The following is an 18,245-nucleotide window of genomic DNA, read 5'->3' on the forward strand; positions in this document are numbered from 1 at the left end:
ACAAGTAATACTTATTAATAAAATATTGACATAGCATGGACAAAATTTTTAAAACAAGGCAAATAAAATATATCAAAACTCTTTTGTATTTGTTCTAAAAAAATTCTAAAATAATATCTGTACATGTTACAAACTTACATAGTAGGAATGAAAGTAAAATACTCCTAAACATGGCTTGGCATGGATCATCTGTAATTTGTGTAAATAATGGCTATTGTATTATACCGACAAATTCGTAAATATAAAACCGTGAAGGAGATACAAAAATCGATAAGCAAGGCCTAAATTGTACCAAGTTATGCCAAACCACGGTTAACTTACCATTCGATATTTACAATGACTCCTATAAATTGATCGTAAGTTTGAGCTAACTTTGAGCTTTAAACTAAATAAATATTCACTTATTTAAAATTAATTATGGGCCCTGTTATCCTACTACATATAAACTGTACTTACAATGAGCCGCTATATAATTTGATATGATTTTATTACTTAAAAGTATTTTAAAACAAATGCACATAAAATATTTTTATAAATCAAATATTTGTACTAATATGTATTAGGACTTTTAAATTGTTGGAATCTAATAAGAACATGTCTGCTAGGTTCAAACCTAATGACAAATAAGCGACTAAAATGTGACTGTTGTAAACTTATTTAGCAAATCATATTATATGGGTAAACCAAAGGCAAACCGACATAAAACAAGCCTAATATATTGTTAACACTTATTAGTAATAAGTGTTATCAATATGAATGAAACTTAAAAGTTTCTACGTAGTACAGGGGGTGTGTGAAATTAAATTATAAAATATTACCCAGAAAAATGTTGAAAACGGTACACTAGCAACTAGGAAAGTCTTCGGAAATCAGACCAGAAACATCCATAAATAATCTTAATACATCACATGTACTAGGAACGCAGCAAATCATAAGAAACCCATGTCGAGGGCGTTGTAGAGCGCGGCTATGTCGGAGTGGCCGGATATCCTCCAGAACGGGTAGTTCTTGGCCTTGGCAGCGGCCTCCTCGTCCTGCCCATCGCCGACCACAACGTATGTGCACCGCTCACCGAACCGTTGCTTTATTTTCTCGAAACAAGTCTCCTTGCCTGTAACATTTTAATTATTATAATTAAGCATTTTACTTAGTAAGTCATATTTACTACTACCAAAACTCAATTTTAATTTGGGGCAGAACAATGAAATGAAATAATATATTAACATTGAAAACTCATTAGATAGTGAATATAATATTATATACATATTATATGAAATTTTACCTGTTTTTGTTGCAGAATAGATATTTTCAATAGGAAACACTCCACCCAGGCCAAACAGTAGCACTTTAGCCAATGCCGGCACCAACTGTGTAGTAGTGACTAATACATTCACACAGTTCTCTCTGTAAATATATAAAAAAAATATGAGAATAAAACATTAAAAAAAATCGGGGGGCATGGCAGTGCCCCAGCCAAGCTTTTTAGCAAAGGCACGGCCATACCATACTTTTCTCGATTGATTTAACAAAAATGTAACAACAGATTTTTTATATTCATTTTGTTTCAATTTATTGGATAATTATATAATTACTGTAAAATGTCATAACAATGAATACATCATGCATGTCATTTAATTTTAAAAATGAAACTGGTTTGCAGTTTTGTATAATTTGTTTTTATAATGTTGGTTAGAATTATTACCTTGAATTGATCATGTTGAGACACTTGCACGCTAGGGTGAGCCAGTTATCCGTCGCTTGTTCCAATTCTGCTCTTAGTTGAAGCCACTGCTCCCTCTTCGCTGGGCCCAGTAAGCCACCCACACTGTAAATAAAACGTAATACTTTAAATATTTTTATTTAAATGCAAGTTTTTGATATACCTAATGTCAAAATTGTCTTTTTTATTTTATTAGCATAAACAATGACCAATTTAAACAAATTATAGAATACAAAAATAATTCTTGTAAAGAACAAGCTAGTTAACTATTTATGTCAGTATTTTTGTAAGCAAATATTAACACAAAATAAAGTTTTAGTAAGTACATGTATTTTTAACACACATAACTTACCTATTTCTATAGTTATTGTAGGTATCCTTGATCTTTCTGTAGCGGAAGGCGAGTTTTCTCATCCAGTCCACACCGCCCCTCACTGCTGGTGCACACACCGGGCCCGCAGCACCTGCCTGGAACCCGTCTGCTGAGAAGTTGTATGCTGACAGGTCCTGACCGTTGTCATCTGCTGCCACTGCGTCTATGTGCTCCTGGTCACAGTCCTGCCACCATCACATATTTCATACAATAATGATAACATGCTTAAAAATTTACTTTGAACAGGATTTTAAATCTTTATAAAAACACCATTAGAAAGGTACCTACATAACTAATTTAGAAAAGATATTTCAACTTCAAATTAAAATGAAATTAATTAAAAGAATTTGAAAGTTTTGAACAAACAAACAAATAGACATGTATTATTTGGATATGTTTGCTCTATATTGACATTACTTTTTAACTATTGCAATTTAATATTTTCTATAGAATAAAAAGTAAACAACTCACCTCAACATCATTGAAGAAGAAATGTGTGTCCGCTAGACTGAATATCATCTCCTCCATTCTAAAACCTAATTGCACTATTTGTTGTGTATCCTGTAATAAAAAAATAATGTTGTTTTAGAATGAATCATACAATAACTTTAAACTTTTGTACGTAAATTTTTTTTGGTGAAAAAAATTAAAGTATGTTACATTTACCTTATTATATTTAGTGGCATATGTGCCTGTAAGTAGGGAGTGGAATATAATGATGGTTTCATCCAAATCCCAAATGAAGACTCTTTCAGTGGAGGGCTCTGGAACATGTTGTGCAGGTGAGGCAGATGTGTTTCTCCGTCCTCGCCCCCGAGACCGACTTGCTGTACTCTCTCTGCAAGTATCTTGTTACGTTAATAAAAGTCTATTTAACACTTTATTATAGTTACAGTGTAAGTAATGATTAATATTTGTAATATATAAAAAAGTGATTAATTGTTTTAAAACTGGGTACAAACTTAAAGTACAAACAGCTCTTAATAAAGTATCTCAAGATATTGACAGTGGAATGAAAAAAGTTACCAAGCATCACTAGAGGTCAAAATGAGTTTTTATATATTCCAACTAACCAATATATTATAAAGGCATTCATATATTATGTAATTTTCTAAAATTTTTTGAAGAATAAATGAAAATTTAGAGGCTTTAGTTGCAAAAATAGCAATATGCTCCATATTGCTATTTTCGCAACTAAAGCCTTACATTTTTGGTAACTTTTTTTCATTCCATGATCGATATAGTTTATTTAAGTTGTAAAACTTACCCCGAGTTCTCTCTACACCTCCGACTGGCTGCATGTATTTCATTCTTGATTGGAGATAATGGAGTGTCTTGTATGGAAGGTAATAAAGATGAAGGAGACTCTGAAAATAAAACATTTAAGTAACTTTTAGTTTCAAACTATAAGATAACAAAGCTGTTTTTATTGATGAATTTAAAATAATGATTATCTGCTATAATAACAATTGTAATTTAGTTAAAATGGAAGTACCAGTGTCACTCTCAGAGTCTGGCCAGTAATCAGAGTCATCATTATAGTTATAAGACTCATCATCGTCTAGTTTTCGTCGTTTATTTGAAAAGTTATCATCATTTTCTTTATTCATTTTCACTGCTGAGTAACAAGTTACAGTCTCAAAAACTTGCAAGTTCAATAAACGTTTTAAATGCAACTTGGCTAGAACTTATTACAAGTAAACCATTATTCTTCTTATTGTTTTCGAATAAATTTCTAGGCGTTTATAAACTTTGAAAAATACAAGAACCCGAATTTTTGACATTTTTGAAAACAAACAATATGACATACAACACTTTTTGACATTGACATTTGATATTTTTTGATGTACGCTCGATGAACGCAGCTTGTATGATTTACAAAAACGGTACTAAACATTTTTCGATAATTATTTTATAGCTTGGTACCTACGCAGTCTCAGGGCATGTAAATGTGACGTAAAGACGCAAGATAACTAAAATAAAATAATTATCGAAAAATGTTTAGTACCGTTTTTGTAAATCATGAATTTTAAAGCCTAGCTGTAGTCATAAATAAAAAGCAGTTGAAGAAAACAAAGCAACTAGAAAGGTTTCATCTACTGAACACAAGATGGCGCTTTAGAAAGCTCTGCGAATTTCGATAGTTTGTTAATTTATTAGATAGCTAATAATATGTCTACTTCAAAATTGAGTTCCAATTATTCTACCCGAAATTTAGTAATATACTTACATAGATATAGAGCAAGTTAAATAAAAGCTTTTAAAAATACTCCCAGGAATCTAAAATAATATTATGACGTTTTACAGAATCTTCTTTAGGGGTTTTAGAAGGTGAATGCATTTTGATGATTGAAGAAGATGGTGCTATTCACTGCTACATTTATCATTGAGCTTTTCTATACTCACCAAACCGAACGAAAAATAAACCGAAAAATAACTAACCTGACAAAGTTGCACCTAAATGGTAGGACGTGTGGCCTGCGCTGCCACTGCTGCTTGGTGAGCTGACGTACGGCGAATAGCTTGGCGTCGCGTAATATCCTCCATATTGCGCCGCTACGCTGTGGTCCGTGTAACCTGACGCGTAACTACTGTAGTCCTACACAAATATAAACGTTTAATTAGCCTAGGTAAAAATGTCCAGGTAATTCGAAATAATAATTATGTTTGAAATTCTAACATAGGTAGGTACTTATTCCAAAAAAAAAATTTGGTCTCTTTGCTGCGGCGAGAATTAAGAGGATACACCAGGGGCGAGAGAAATTGAAAATAGGTATTTGAAAATGTATTGCTGTCTCACCAATCTCAAGTCTCCCACCGCAGAGCGCGATAGAGACAACACGACAAAAGTTCTAATAAAAGAACAGAAAATCTTCGATTCGTTGTCCGCTGATTCCTTCTCCAAAACTTAACCGATTTAAGTAATTTTTTTCATTAAGAAATAAAGCAAGGCTTGAGCTGTGTTCCTATGTTTTATTTTTTTTGTATATTCTAGCCAGTTTTGTTTTCTGGGTGTTTGAACACAGAGGAAAATCTGGCCATTTTTTTGGGTTTTTGGACGTTCTTATCTTTTTTAATAATTAAATTATGAAAAAAAAAGAAAACATAGGGACATGCTAATAGTGGCCATAGATATTCAGGAAAAAAATCATAACTCTACCGGCATTATCCAGGGAGGAAACAGGGGACAGCGTTTGTATGGAAAAACGGCGGTGTGGAATCCTCTTAAGGTGACGCCGCGTTAAAGTAAAAAAAAAAGTTGGATATGTTTTAGATTGCTTGTTTTCTTTCTTTTTTCTATGAGAGGCCGGCCCGGCCTCTCATAGAAAACAAACAATGGTACAGCAAAAAATGGAAAGGGCGTAAGCGACAAATTGGTTTTTGTCGCGTAATTTAAAAACCATAAATACATTTCATATAAGCTATGGGCAAATTAAAGTGTATGCTTGAACCAATCTATGTACAAATTTTGAAAGCTTAAATCACTCTCCTCTGTTGGCAAAATAGGAATCCCTTTTTTATAGAGGTCTTTATGATTGATTATTCTGTGTTATAAAAGTTGACCAATCGTGTTATGCTATGGGTAATTCAAAGACAAAGACATGATGAATACTGACAATGAACTTTAATTTCGTAGCTTTAGTTATTGCTGAGACAAATGGATATCGCTACAGCCAAATTATCAAGGCGTCGCCTTAAGCGGAAGGGTAGGTACACATCTACACTCATACACAAGGGTAAAGTACGGAGATAAGCTTTTGGTAGATCAGTGATCAGAGGGGTTGTTACTGATAGATCAGAATGGATCGAAGTACGTTATATTATTATTTAAATTTTTAGATAATAAATACGTCATGAATTCATGATTGCCTCCTCTAGTTTCAACGAGCGATTTTTAAGTTGTACACGACTTTACTGTTGTAATATTTATAGTAAGAACTATATTTACCTGTTGCGTATTAGGGAAGGACTGCGCCAGGCTGCCGTTGTATGCGGGGTAGGCGTACGGCGAGGGCTGAGCACCGAACCCCGAACTGGACACGCCGCCCACGCTCCCCACTCCGTACGGACTGAGGTACGTCGGCGTCGCCTTACACGATGATCTGACCAACATTTGAAATAATCAGCCACAGCCAACAAGTATAATTAAGGTAAGTATACCTATAATCATCATTAACATGTCCTGAGTCCTGACCAAAGTATCAACCCAGAAGCTTACACCCTAACAACTCATACAAATCTTAGCTCATTCGTCAAAGATGGCGCTCTATTTCTCGAAAAGTGTTCTTTTAAATTAATAATAATATAAGCAAACAATTTATTTAAAATGTTAATATCTTCCAAGAGATGGCGCTCTGTGTAGCAAATCGACAAACTAAGTACCATCGAGGAAGTTGATTCCTATGCAAATGACAGACCAACGTTATTTGGTCGAATATGTCAATTCAATGTTAATTGTGATCTGTCAGCTGGGTTTGACGTAACGCGACCAAAATACTTAGGTCCCCGATTTGCATAGGAATCAACTTCTCTGATAGTACATCATTTTGAATTTAAATTTTTTGAATTTAAAATATCACTGCCAGTATAAATAACTACATAATCATTTTTAGTATAGCTTACCTGTTGTTGGTATTATGTGAGGGCGGGTAGGGCGCGTAGGGCTGGTTGTAGAGCGTGGAGCCCATGTACGAGGAAGCCGTACCTCCGCCTCCATACTGCTGCATACTGTTGCATAAACAAATTGTTTAGCCATCGTTGAAGTCATTTTTGGAATCAAAATGTTATCTATATTCTATCATTTTATGCTAAGGTTATGAAGAGGTTTTATGACTTTATATCTCGAATTTTTCAATCCGCATCGATGGTTGTTGTAATTAATGACCCAAATGGAATAGCAAAGGATCTAGTAAGAATACGTACCTATTATAATACTGGTAGGACAGCGTGGACTGGTCGTAGGGCAGCGTGTCACCGTACAGCGCCACGTCGGCCTCGCACAGCCCCGGGCTGCGCACCTCGCTTTTGACACCGCCTCCTAACACAACAATGGGGCCGGTCAGAATATGTTATCGTAGTATTAAGAATACTTTTACACAAGAATAGGGTTCTTGTAAGCGTCTACGGACAGTGGCGGGGCAAGACCTAAATTTGATGTGGGCAAGATATATATTGCGAGGTACCCTGATGGATGAAGGAGGAGGACAAATTTTGTTGAGAGAATGAATTTTTTGATACTCAAATTTTCATAGTATCAAAATTTGTAAATCGTAAATAAGGGGCACGAGGCCCCTTGGACTGCGAGGCCGTGGGCGGTGTGGGCTGCCTTACGCCGCCTCTGTCTACGGACTACACCAGTGTGTAGCTGCCGCTAACTGCAGCTGTAACAACAGCTAATCCAAAAATCCTGTAATTTAGGGAAATAGATGTTAGTTAACCTGTCTATTGCAGTTTTTTCTTACCCGTGCTATCCTCATTCATCAACCAGGCGACCGCAGACGACGAGGAGGTGGAACACAGGCCGCTCGTGGTTGTCAACGGGAGGGCCAGGCCGAGCGTCGAGCTAGTGCATCCGTTCGCCAGGCTACAGCTCTCCACCTCGTTGCTCGGTAGCAGGCTCTCAGACGTGAGGCTGAGCGCGGCGCTGGTGGGCGTGGTCTGGAAGGTGGTCGTCCCGGATACTAGGAGCGCAGGCAGCGCGGCATCTTGCAGGAGCGACGGCGGGGAATCTGACGTGGACTCCGACTCGCATGGGCTGGTGTTGATGTCGCTTGATAATCTGAAAGTAAAATACGGTTTAGTAATTAAATAAAGTGATCATCATGCATCGTCAGGGTCGGTTTAGAAAATATGTTGCCCGCGACATTGGGATGTAAAATTTTATTTCAAACCGGCAGTATTGAATTTGGTCATTTTATTAAAATCGAAAAGTAATTTTAGCGACAACCTGCTCGGAGGAAATTAAAATATTCGCAAATTTATAATAATAATAATAGATACAATTTACAAACAAAATATTATATTTCAGCTTTCCCCGATTATAATATCTGGTGTTTAGATTAGCCTTAACAAAGTAAAAAGTTATTTCAATAGCTTTAACTCGTTTGATACTTAGCCCTTCATAAAATATGTGATTCAATCATCGCTATAACCCAATCTGCGGAAGCAAAACAATCTAATTACCAAATGTTTATTTATCTCCCGCAGCTCGGCCGGAATTAAGACATTCCGTAAAGCGATTGTTTGGGAAAAACACTTCTCCATAAACCGAGAGATTTGATGAGTTTTTTACAGTTAAGATAGCTGTTCTCAATCTGTTTACCTACGAGAACGATTAAATGATCGTTTAGCAAATGAAAATAAGCTTGGTCTTGAATTTAAAATGTAACGTAGACCAATGTATGAAATATCAAACGCTAAAAATACTGTACCTAATTAAGTAAAGATTGAGAATTTGGAATATTATGTATATTCAGAGAAGTTGATTCCTATGCAGATGGCGGACCTACATAATAGGCTTGATGACTATTTTTTTTTCTTATTGGTAATTGAACGACCCTTAAAAAATAGAAAAATCGCTGAAAGTATGACTCCGATAGCTTAAAAATTCACCAAGATATGACAATTCAAACATCTCATAAAATAGACCTGCCCGAACCGCTCCATACAAAGTGCTACGAAAGACTGACGTCACTCTTTCGTAGTTTGTACGCATCGGGAGAGAACTTTGTTCGATAGGTATATTAAATATTGCGTTTATGAAAGTGGTTTTATAACAAAAGTTGCTTTTAATTGCATAAGTTATCGAATGGTATACAAATATTAAGAAATATAATTGAAAAAAAAAATCGACTTGATTATCCAACTTTGAAGGCGCATAACAAAAAAAATACAAATGCTATCGAGCTGAAATTTTGGGAACACTTATGTTTTACCGTGATTTCTTTATTTTATTAACAAAATTCGCTAGTCTTTGACCTTGTCATCATCCCTAATAAACCTAGCCGTCAGATCACAACTAGTATTGAGTTGACATAACCCAACCAAATGACGTGGGTCCGTCGACTGCCTAGGAATCAATTTCCTCGATAGTACCTACTTGAAAGATAAATATTGTTTCAGGATTGGGATATAAATAAAATCGGCCAAGTGCGTGTCGGGCTCGCGCACGAAGGGTTCCGTACCGATATAGAGCGAAAGTAGGCAAAAATTGGGTTTTTTGTATGGGAGCACCCCTTAAATATTTTATTTTATTTTTATTTTACTATTAATTATTAAAGTACAAAAAAATGGATTTAGTGAACATTTCAAGTGCCTATCTGGTGCCTTTATTGACTACGAGCAAAAAAGGCCAAAAAATTACGTTTGTTATAATATTATTATGGAAGCATATAAGAAGGAATTTAATATTAACTTTATTTTATTTTTAGTATAAATTGTTGTTATACCGGCAACAGAAATACACAATCTGTAAAAATTTCAGAAATCTAGCTATAGCGGTTTTTGAGATACAGCCTGGAGACAGACGGACATACATCGAAGTCTCAGTAATAGGGTCCCGTTTTTACCCTTTGAGTACGGAACCCTAAAAAGCTATTTATTTCGTATTTCGTAGGCCGTAGCACACACATAATAATGCCGTCGGATCGAGTATAGACAGTAGACACTAGAAATAGACACCAAAGAACAGTAGAGAAGAAGACAAGGCCGCAAAGCGACATATTTTATCATTAATGTATGTTCCTTTCCTATTTTTGGCTAATAATCTATATCAATCCTACCTTAATGCCTTAAGGTCCATGTAAGCTGACAATCTATTGTTGTAGCTTACCGTGTTAATCGTACTGCGTACATAATAATATTGCATTTTTCTAAACTATACATTTTACTGTTTCACTCGTATGTATCATTACATCAATAAATCATAATTGATATTATAAAAACTCATAAACCGACCAAGTGTGATGTACTATCGCACAGATGTCCCCGCCAGGCCTGCGATATCGCGCTAATGTTACACGTGCTACAATTAACACGATAACGAGTCCGACACGGCTCGTCGACGACAGGACAACTGTGACGTCATCAGCCACGGAAATAGTCAGCTCTCACCCCTGTTAGGGAACGTGTTGGAACTATAGGTGGTAACAAATGTTACGTATATTTGTCCTTACAGAACCCTTAAATTGTTTTTATTGACAACATAAAGTTTCAATGATTTTGATGAACTCAAGAACCCACAATTTACGAGAATACAATTTTGTAACGGAAATAGACTGGATCGAACAGGGAATAAAATCCTTAAGTCGCATTTAAATTGTAGAATCACGGTTCAAATGTATTCAGAAAACTTTACTCAAACACACCGATTTTTTATTGAGTAACTTCCAATGTTGAAATATTTTGTATTCGAAATTCTGTGCTGTTCACATGTTAACTCATTATGAAGATAAAGTTAATTTTGTTGATGCCATTTGTCACCATTACGATATGATGACTGGTCTGCTCTCCGATCTTAATTACTTTTATTTCAGAAATTATCAAAATATAATTAGGTATGTAACAGGAAAAGTTAGCGTGGGACAAAGCTTTAACATTAAACTTTTTAAAATACATAGTTGGTTTTGGTTGCCATCGAAATAGGATACAGTAGCTGTACCATGAGTTTAAAGCTATAGTATTTTTCGATACTCGATATCGACTACCGAAAATTTTTAGTATGGCAAATTTTACAGCGCCGCTATCGGAACTAAAATCGCCATACTAAATATTTACGTAGTCGGTATCGAGTATCGATAAATACTATAGCTTCTGAAAATACAAAGGAACAGTAAACTTTTTCAACCTCCAGTATGCAAGAAATTATTATGTTGCGCACAGGATAATAATTATAAATAGCAGCTCTCAAACTTTTTACTACTAGTATTCTAAGAGAACCCTTACAAATAACAAAGGTTCTCCGCGGACGGCGGAGATATATATATATATATATATATATATATATATATATATATATATATATATATATATATATATAGCTAGGGCTGTTTTTATATAATTTACATATTTACCTACTTGTATTTTATAACGACAATCCTCAAATACCTACTCGCAGAACTATTCTAGTCTAAGTTTATTCAACTCCAACGACTATTTCGTCGCAAGAAACAGATAATAATTTATCATAAATTATTATGAATATTCCACTATAGTTTTGTTTTTTATTGGACCTAGTTAAATCTAGAGCTGTCGGTCTGTACGTCTGCATACATACTAATTGCGGCAATATATTCCGACTGGCTCCATCAATGAATACAAATGGCTTATGAAGTCCGTTTTTAACTGTATTTGTATCGGGAAAACATAACGAGCAGGCGATGTTCGTGATATTTTTTACTTGAAATTGCTTAGACTGGCGCCTGAGCTGCTTCTTCGAGCAGCTTACCCTGGCGCCAGATTGACGTGGTGTGCAGACATACACAATAGAACCTGTCGCCATGATACTTAAACACACAACACTTATTATTTAACGAGCTTTTGCCCGCGGCTTCGCTCGCTTTAAGAAGTATTATCATATACAAACTTTGTACAGACCCGTACCTGATATAAGAAGAAGTGATATAAGAATAAGTGCTTTAAGTTTAAGGGCTCGCGTATTATAGCAGACACATTTTATATACACAAAGATAATGATGAGTATAGCAAAAATTAAAACTTTACGAAATCGTTTAAATATTGAGATATTTACAAAATTGATAAACTAATTATTATGCTGACCTAGGAATTTGCGATGCTTGCATCGTACAAACTTTCATCCCCTATTTTAGCCCCTGGAGGTAGAATTGATCAAAATCCTTTCTTAGCGTATGCCTACGTCATATCATCTACCTGCATGCCAAATTTCAGTCCGATCGGTCCAGTGGTTTGGGCTGTGGGAATGGTGATAGATCACCATGTCAGTCAGTCAACTTTGAGTTTTATATAGTTGAAGTTCTATCGTAAAAACATTTTTTTGTGAATTTGGAGACTCTGGGTCTTAGGGAGTAGGTGTAGGCATCAATAATTATTCACATCTCATTTCAGCGGCGCCAATGAAAGTGATTAAAATCTGTTATGATTTTCTAAACATGGTCTCAAAGTACAAGAGCAACCGCGTTTCTTCTATTAACTCTACCTGAACTCTGAAGTCTGTACTCATGTTTAAAAAGTTATTAATCATGTCACCAAACAAAGATTCGGGTGTCTTAGAAAAAGAGCCGTTGTTTATATTAGTTCGCGCCTTTTTCGAGTGTCACTTTGCTTATTGCCGCCACTTTAGGAGCGCTCAAACAACACTATCGTATATCAAAAGAACGCTCGGAGCGGAATCGGCGTTAAGCATTGTCGCTATCTCTTTAATTGAAAGCTTTTTTACTGTTTCGGCTCTTTTTCACGAAGTTTTTACTTGCAGTAGTTGTCGTTAAATATTTTTTTAATTTGTCTGACAAAAGACTTCAAAGGTTTAATGGCAATAGGGCAGCACAAAGCCGAATGGCCCATATGGTGTATTCCATTAATTGTCACATTATGAGTTTTATGTTATGCGAGCCGAGCGGGGGTTTTTAGAAATGAGTTTACATATTTGATTCGGCCTAGTGATGATTGTCTATTCAAAATTAAAATATGCACAACATTTTGAGGATAAAAGAATGAAGAGTCCTCGTAAAACTCTCGAACTCTCTATAAATAATATTATGTTCAATTTGATTTAAATACACGTAGTCGGTAGTTCAATAGGGTTTTTGACTTGTAACTTGTTTCCTATTATGTATTTCAAATACATAATATTATTACGTAGTAATGTAAATAAGTACAGTATGTGTAATTTACATTACTAAATATTTTCATTAGGTAAGATAATATATTATTATTTAGATAGAGCCCTTAATGAGCACTGATTTTCATAATCTTATGTACATTATATTAATATGACTTTATATTTTTAAGGAGGATATTGTCATAATCAGCAAAAGATCTATATTATTGATTTTACCCCAAACGCTGTAAAACCTCAGCAAGAACTTTGTCACGGGCACAATAACCGGCACACTTCGCTCGCAAAAAATAGCCTCGTGTGAGAAACGGGTTCCGTAGATAATATTTTGAACTTGTAAAGACACTTACAGATAAATTACATAATATATACAATGTGAAATTTTAGTGGTTGTTTTCCCACAGCAGAACGATTTACCTTAAAGTAGTGTACTATCGAATAATGCATGTTATTTTTTGAAAAAAAAAATAATTGTATGATGTACTATGGCAACTTTATGCCGCTGAGAGGCGCGATCGGCTATGACCCGGCCGAATTCTTTTTATGATTTGCATAAAAAAATTCATAAATCTATTGTAGGTACTACTAAGGTAGAATCATGTTACTGCGGGAAAACAACCATTAAAATTTCACGCAGTATAATATATATAACTAATCTTATACAAGAATGTATGTAAATACTAATCTTATACATTTTTTTTTAAGAATAGAATTTTGCTGTACGCTATACAGCTGATCATAAAAATAATATTTAGTACGAATACAATAAAGTGTGGTGTAACTACGGCTATAATATAGCATTCTAAACTTTTAATAGGCTTATAAATCATAATATTCTTATAATAATTGATCAACTTATTGAGTGTAATATTATTGGTTTTGCTACGGGCTACGGCGTAGCATGTACGCCGAACTCTACATTACCTTTAAGTATACCGTCAATATACCTACTACAAATTATTTGTAACCAGATGGTGCCCGCAACGAAGTAGCGCCAAAACGAGTTTATCGTGCGGGAACCGTACATTTTTTCCGGGACAAAAAGTATATTTTGTCCTTTCCCGGGACTCCAGACTCATGGAGTATCTCCATGCCCAGCAAAATCGATTAAGCGGTTTGAGCGTGTAGAGGTAATAGACAGATAGACAGACACACACTTTCGCATTTATAATAATATTAGAAGTAAGAAGTATGGATTACTCCATGTTTGAAATCCACTTTTTGTATTATATTTATATTGGAACGAAGTTCCTTATCGCTCGTTGCGAAAGGGGGCTAGAGTGACTAGACAGAAAAAGTGGTAACAACCAAGTAACAGCACTTTTTGACCGACACCTATTTTAGTACCTGCGAAGTATGGGGCAGAAGGCGATGACGTCAACCGGCGGGAAATTTAAAACTTCGTTCCATCCGGATGTCCCTTAACACATCTCAAGTTTTATTGTAATTAATAATATTATATTTTAACGACCAATCTAACGACATCAATTTTAATTTTATATTTTAAAGGAATGGTTTCAAACAAACAAAAAAAATTATTTCCATTTCTAAATTATTCCATTCCATTAAATTATTACTTACTATTCTGTATCGTTCATAATACGGAACCCTAGAACAGGATCCTTTGTGTTAACAACCATTTGGCATGCACGTGTCAAGTGTTGGGCTGGAATTATTAATTGCGAGTTTTTTGTTAACCGCCCGACACAGAAGGAGTTAACTACGTCGTTAGAATGACACTTATTATTGTCATTTTAAAATTAATAATATTGATGAAGATAATCGGAATGTGACGGTAATTTATAAATAGTCGATAAATATATTTAAAAAAGAATAGATTTGTTTTTCAGGGTTTCGTACCCAAAGGGTAAATCCAGGGCCCTATTACTAAGACTTCGATGTTGTCTGTCCGTCTGTCTGTCCGTCTGTCTGTCTCCAGGCTGTATCTCAAGAACGGCCATATATAACGGATAGCCAGAGAGTTGAATTGTTCACAGATTACGTATTTCTGTTGCCGCTATAACAACAGATACTAAAAACAAAATAAATCAAATATTTAAGGGGGGCTCCCACAAAACCAACTTTTATTTTTTTGGCATTTTTTGCTCTATATCAATAATGGCAGCACTGGTAGGCACTTGATATTTTCACAAAGATCCTAAATATACGTCTACTTCATTTATCAATAATAACAATAAAATAAAAATAGGGGACTCCCATACAAAAATCACAATTTTTGGCCTATTTTTGCTCTATGACCCTTCCTGCGCGAGTCCGACTCGCACTTGGCCGATTATTTATGAAGAAGATTACAGGAAGGGCCTGATGGCCCTTCCTGTAATCCATTTACCACTTATTATTACATAACTTAATTTATTAGTGCCATTATTAAAACATACCTCTGATGTGGTATGTTTTAATAATGCATGAAAAATTTTATGGCAGCAAATTAGGCCAAAGAGCCATATTATTTTATTCACAAACATACGTCCATATGAAATCGAGAGCAAGCTCTATAAATGCATAATAACATTTTGTTTACCTGCTGCACAAAGAAAATAACCAAATTTACTTAAATAATAACCGAAAACTCAATGTAAAATGATATAGAGATTAAAGTATAGATACTGTGTTGATTGTTTTCTATAAAACCATCCTCAAATTTAAAGTTGTAACTTTTTACGGACGTTGTAAATAGGCCTAAATATGATTTTCTACATGTAAATAATAAACTGTCATTATGTTACGAGAGGAAACTAATAAAAAGCATCAAAAATATCTGAACATCACACGTCATCCGATATGCTGGATCCTGTCTGAACAGTAAAAAATGAAACACGCAACGGAACGGAATTGCGTTAGAACATAGAAATGATTTATTGAAACGAGAGAAAAACCCGCGACATCGTGTGATAAAAACTCAAAACTCGTCCTAAAATATGTTTTATTTTGCTTGTTTTTGCGCGAAACATAATCTTTTCGGTGTAAAAAATGTCTTTAAAATTGTATCGCCAAATCGACGTGTTGTAACACAAAACCTATTGTGCATTTGAATCACTTCCTTTGATCGGGGCGTGATAATTTGTGAAGTTGGGTCCGGACTCCGGCCTAAGTAGCTCTTTTCACGGCAATTGTGTATCGACAATGTACGGCTTACTGAGGATTAGGACCCTATTGTGAGCCCTCGCAGTGTGATGTTTAATTTAGTTTTGAAGCTGCAGCGTGAAGAGCTCTCGATTCGAGCTCTACTTGACTCTAAGCTTTTATTAGACAGGTGAGTGATTAACATAAACACTTTGATGGCCGGTTTTGCACTTCATACTCTGATTTAGCGATAGATTGCTACTGAAATGTAAACGAGGACTGGAATGTAATGGAATGCAATTTAGAGTCCAGTGCCCGTTTACATTGTGCCAGTATTAATCCATGGCAGCAGAATTCGATCACTGGATTGGAGTAAATAGCAGCTAGTCGTTAGTAATAAAGAGCTATTTAAAATAAAGCAGCAGTAACATATTATTAGATTTTAATTTGTATTTTTGTTGAGTGTTGACCGCGTGGTCTAACTAGCACTTGTGCTCTTATATAGGACTAACGCAGGTTCGAGTATTTTGTAAAGTCCAACTCTTGAAGTTAACTTTATACCTATTTAAATATGAATCATTTTTGAACAGTATAGACTTATATAATATGACTAGTCTACATTGTTAAAAAATTTCTTTATCAAGCATAATAAAGATGTTAATTGCAAAACTCTTCCGAAACGGCTGGACCGATTCCAATGAAATTTCGTATGCTTATCGGGTAGGTCTGAAAATCACCCAATATCTATTTTCATTTTTCATGTTTCATACCTAAAATAAATTTTGAAAATCGCTCCGCAAGTGGCGGACTTATCCGCGAAAAAACATAAAAATTAAAAAAGTAACTTTTAATATTAGGTATTGTTATAATACGGTCGAATTGAGAAACCGTCGCCTTTTTGGAAGTCGGTTAAAAAAACGTATATTGCAACACAAGGTTGCCGGTTGAGTGAGCTTATTTTTATTATTTTTGTTGTTACTCGTATTTATATTAATTAGACGACGACTCATTATTAAATTAATCTTATATTAATACTAAATAAATTAATCATCGTCGGCGAATGGTTAGAATTTGGTAATAACGACCGAATTGTACTCAATTACGGTTCATTGTTTGTTGTGATGTCGGACAAATCCAATTATAGTGGAGGAATAATTTAGTTCGGTGTCCGGTTACCGTGACCATTATGTAAATGTACTATTCAACTACTTGTCTATTCTAAATAATTAACATTCGAGCTTCCGAATTTAGTTTATTAAAATAATGCTCATTGTTTCGATTGTTATCTGCGATAATAGAATAGATATAGCTTAATCTGTGATAGAAATAAGGTAGCGTTTTGAAAGGAAATGAGTAAATCTTATATCTTTAAACGAGCAATTCTTGTATATATTTATTATATATTTTGGAATCTCGGAATCGGCTCCAACGATTTCATGAAATTTAGTATATAGGGAGTTTCGGGGGCGATAAATCGATCTAGCTAGGAATTATTTTTAGAAAATGTCATTTTATTCCTGTTTTATTAAATACATACCGAGCAAAGCTCGGTCAAATAGCTAGTTATAACAAAATGGCACATTTGTGAGCAAGTGGTTTTATCATAGATGAGGTGCGGCAATATGTGAGCCTAGTATTATCTATTTTTAAGGTTCCGTACCCAAAGGATAAAAACGGGACCCTATTCGATTCTGTCCGCCTGTCTCCAGGCTGTAACTCAAGAACGGCGTGACGGACCAGAAACACTTTAGAATTTATAATAATTCATATTAGTATAGATAGCTACTGCCTACTTAGGTACAACCGTACCTACAACATGGAACACCTAACCTAAGTAGCTATCGATACTAATTTATAATATTAGAAAGAAAGAAAGAAATATTAGAGACAACTCACACCGGGATTTAAATAAAAGCAGACATTAATGCTTCTATTATCGCGGTGTCTCCATACCGGTCCATACCAATTTAGTAAAATTGGCTAAAGCGTGAAGAAGTGTCAGACGGACACACTTCGTATTTACATTATGAGTATGCATATATTATTGTGTCATAAAAAACGACAAATATTAATTATCTGGAACTTACCGAACATCAGTGCCCGCGTCCGGTCTTGACCGCTTCGCCTGCAACGAAAATAAGGGTAATTAATAATAATTATAAAAATACCATCTCTAAATTATAAAGAGTAAAAGACTTTGCTATAGGACATAATATTGCCTAATTTCTAAAAGCGTGCAGTGTACGAGAAGAAGA

General features: G+C 34.9%; 1 protein-coding gene across 5 annotated transcripts in view; it reads right to left on the bottom strand.

Moving 5' to 3' along the window:
- Nucleotides 1–64: 64 nt before the first annotated feature.
- Nucleotides 65–18,245, bottom strand: part of LOC121731703 (eyes absent homolog 2) — a 45,545-nt gene continuing 27,364 nt past the window's right edge. For all 5 annotated transcript variants that reach the window (XM_042121306.1, XM_042121298.1, XM_042121289.1 and 2 more), the window contains 13 exons: nt 18,078–18,115; nt 7,556–7,872; nt 7,017–7,131; nt 6,717–6,821; nt 6,043–6,196; nt 4,536–4,692; nt 3,361–3,460; nt 2,760–2,931; nt 2,565–2,654; nt 2,073–2,278; nt 1,703–1,825; nt 1,283–1,404; nt 65–1,111 (listed from right to left, as the gene is read on the bottom strand). In XM_042121306.1, coding sequence (XP_041977240.1) covers nt 930–1,111; nt 1,283–1,404; nt 1,703–1,825; nt 2,073–2,278; nt 2,565–2,654; nt 2,760–2,931; nt 3,361–3,460; nt 4,536–4,692; nt 6,043–6,196; nt 6,717–6,821; nt 7,017–7,131; nt 7,556–7,872; nt 18,078–18,115 — 1,881 coding nt within the window. In that variant the 3' untranslated portion in view covers nt 65–929. The remainder of the gene's footprint in view (nt 1,112–1,282; nt 1,405–1,702; nt 1,826–2,072; nt 2,279–2,564; nt 2,655–2,759; nt 2,932–3,360; nt 3,461–4,535; nt 4,693–6,042; nt 6,197–6,716; nt 6,822–7,016; nt 7,132–7,555; nt 7,873–18,077; nt 18,116–18,245) is intronic.

The sequence above is a fragment of the Aricia agestis genome, chromosome 1, assembly GCF_905147365.1.
Source record: "Aricia agestis chromosome 1, ilAriAges1.1, whole genome shotgun sequence".
Taxonomy (NCBI): Eukaryota; Metazoa; Arthropoda; class Insecta; order Lepidoptera; family Lycaenidae; genus Aricia; species Aricia agestis.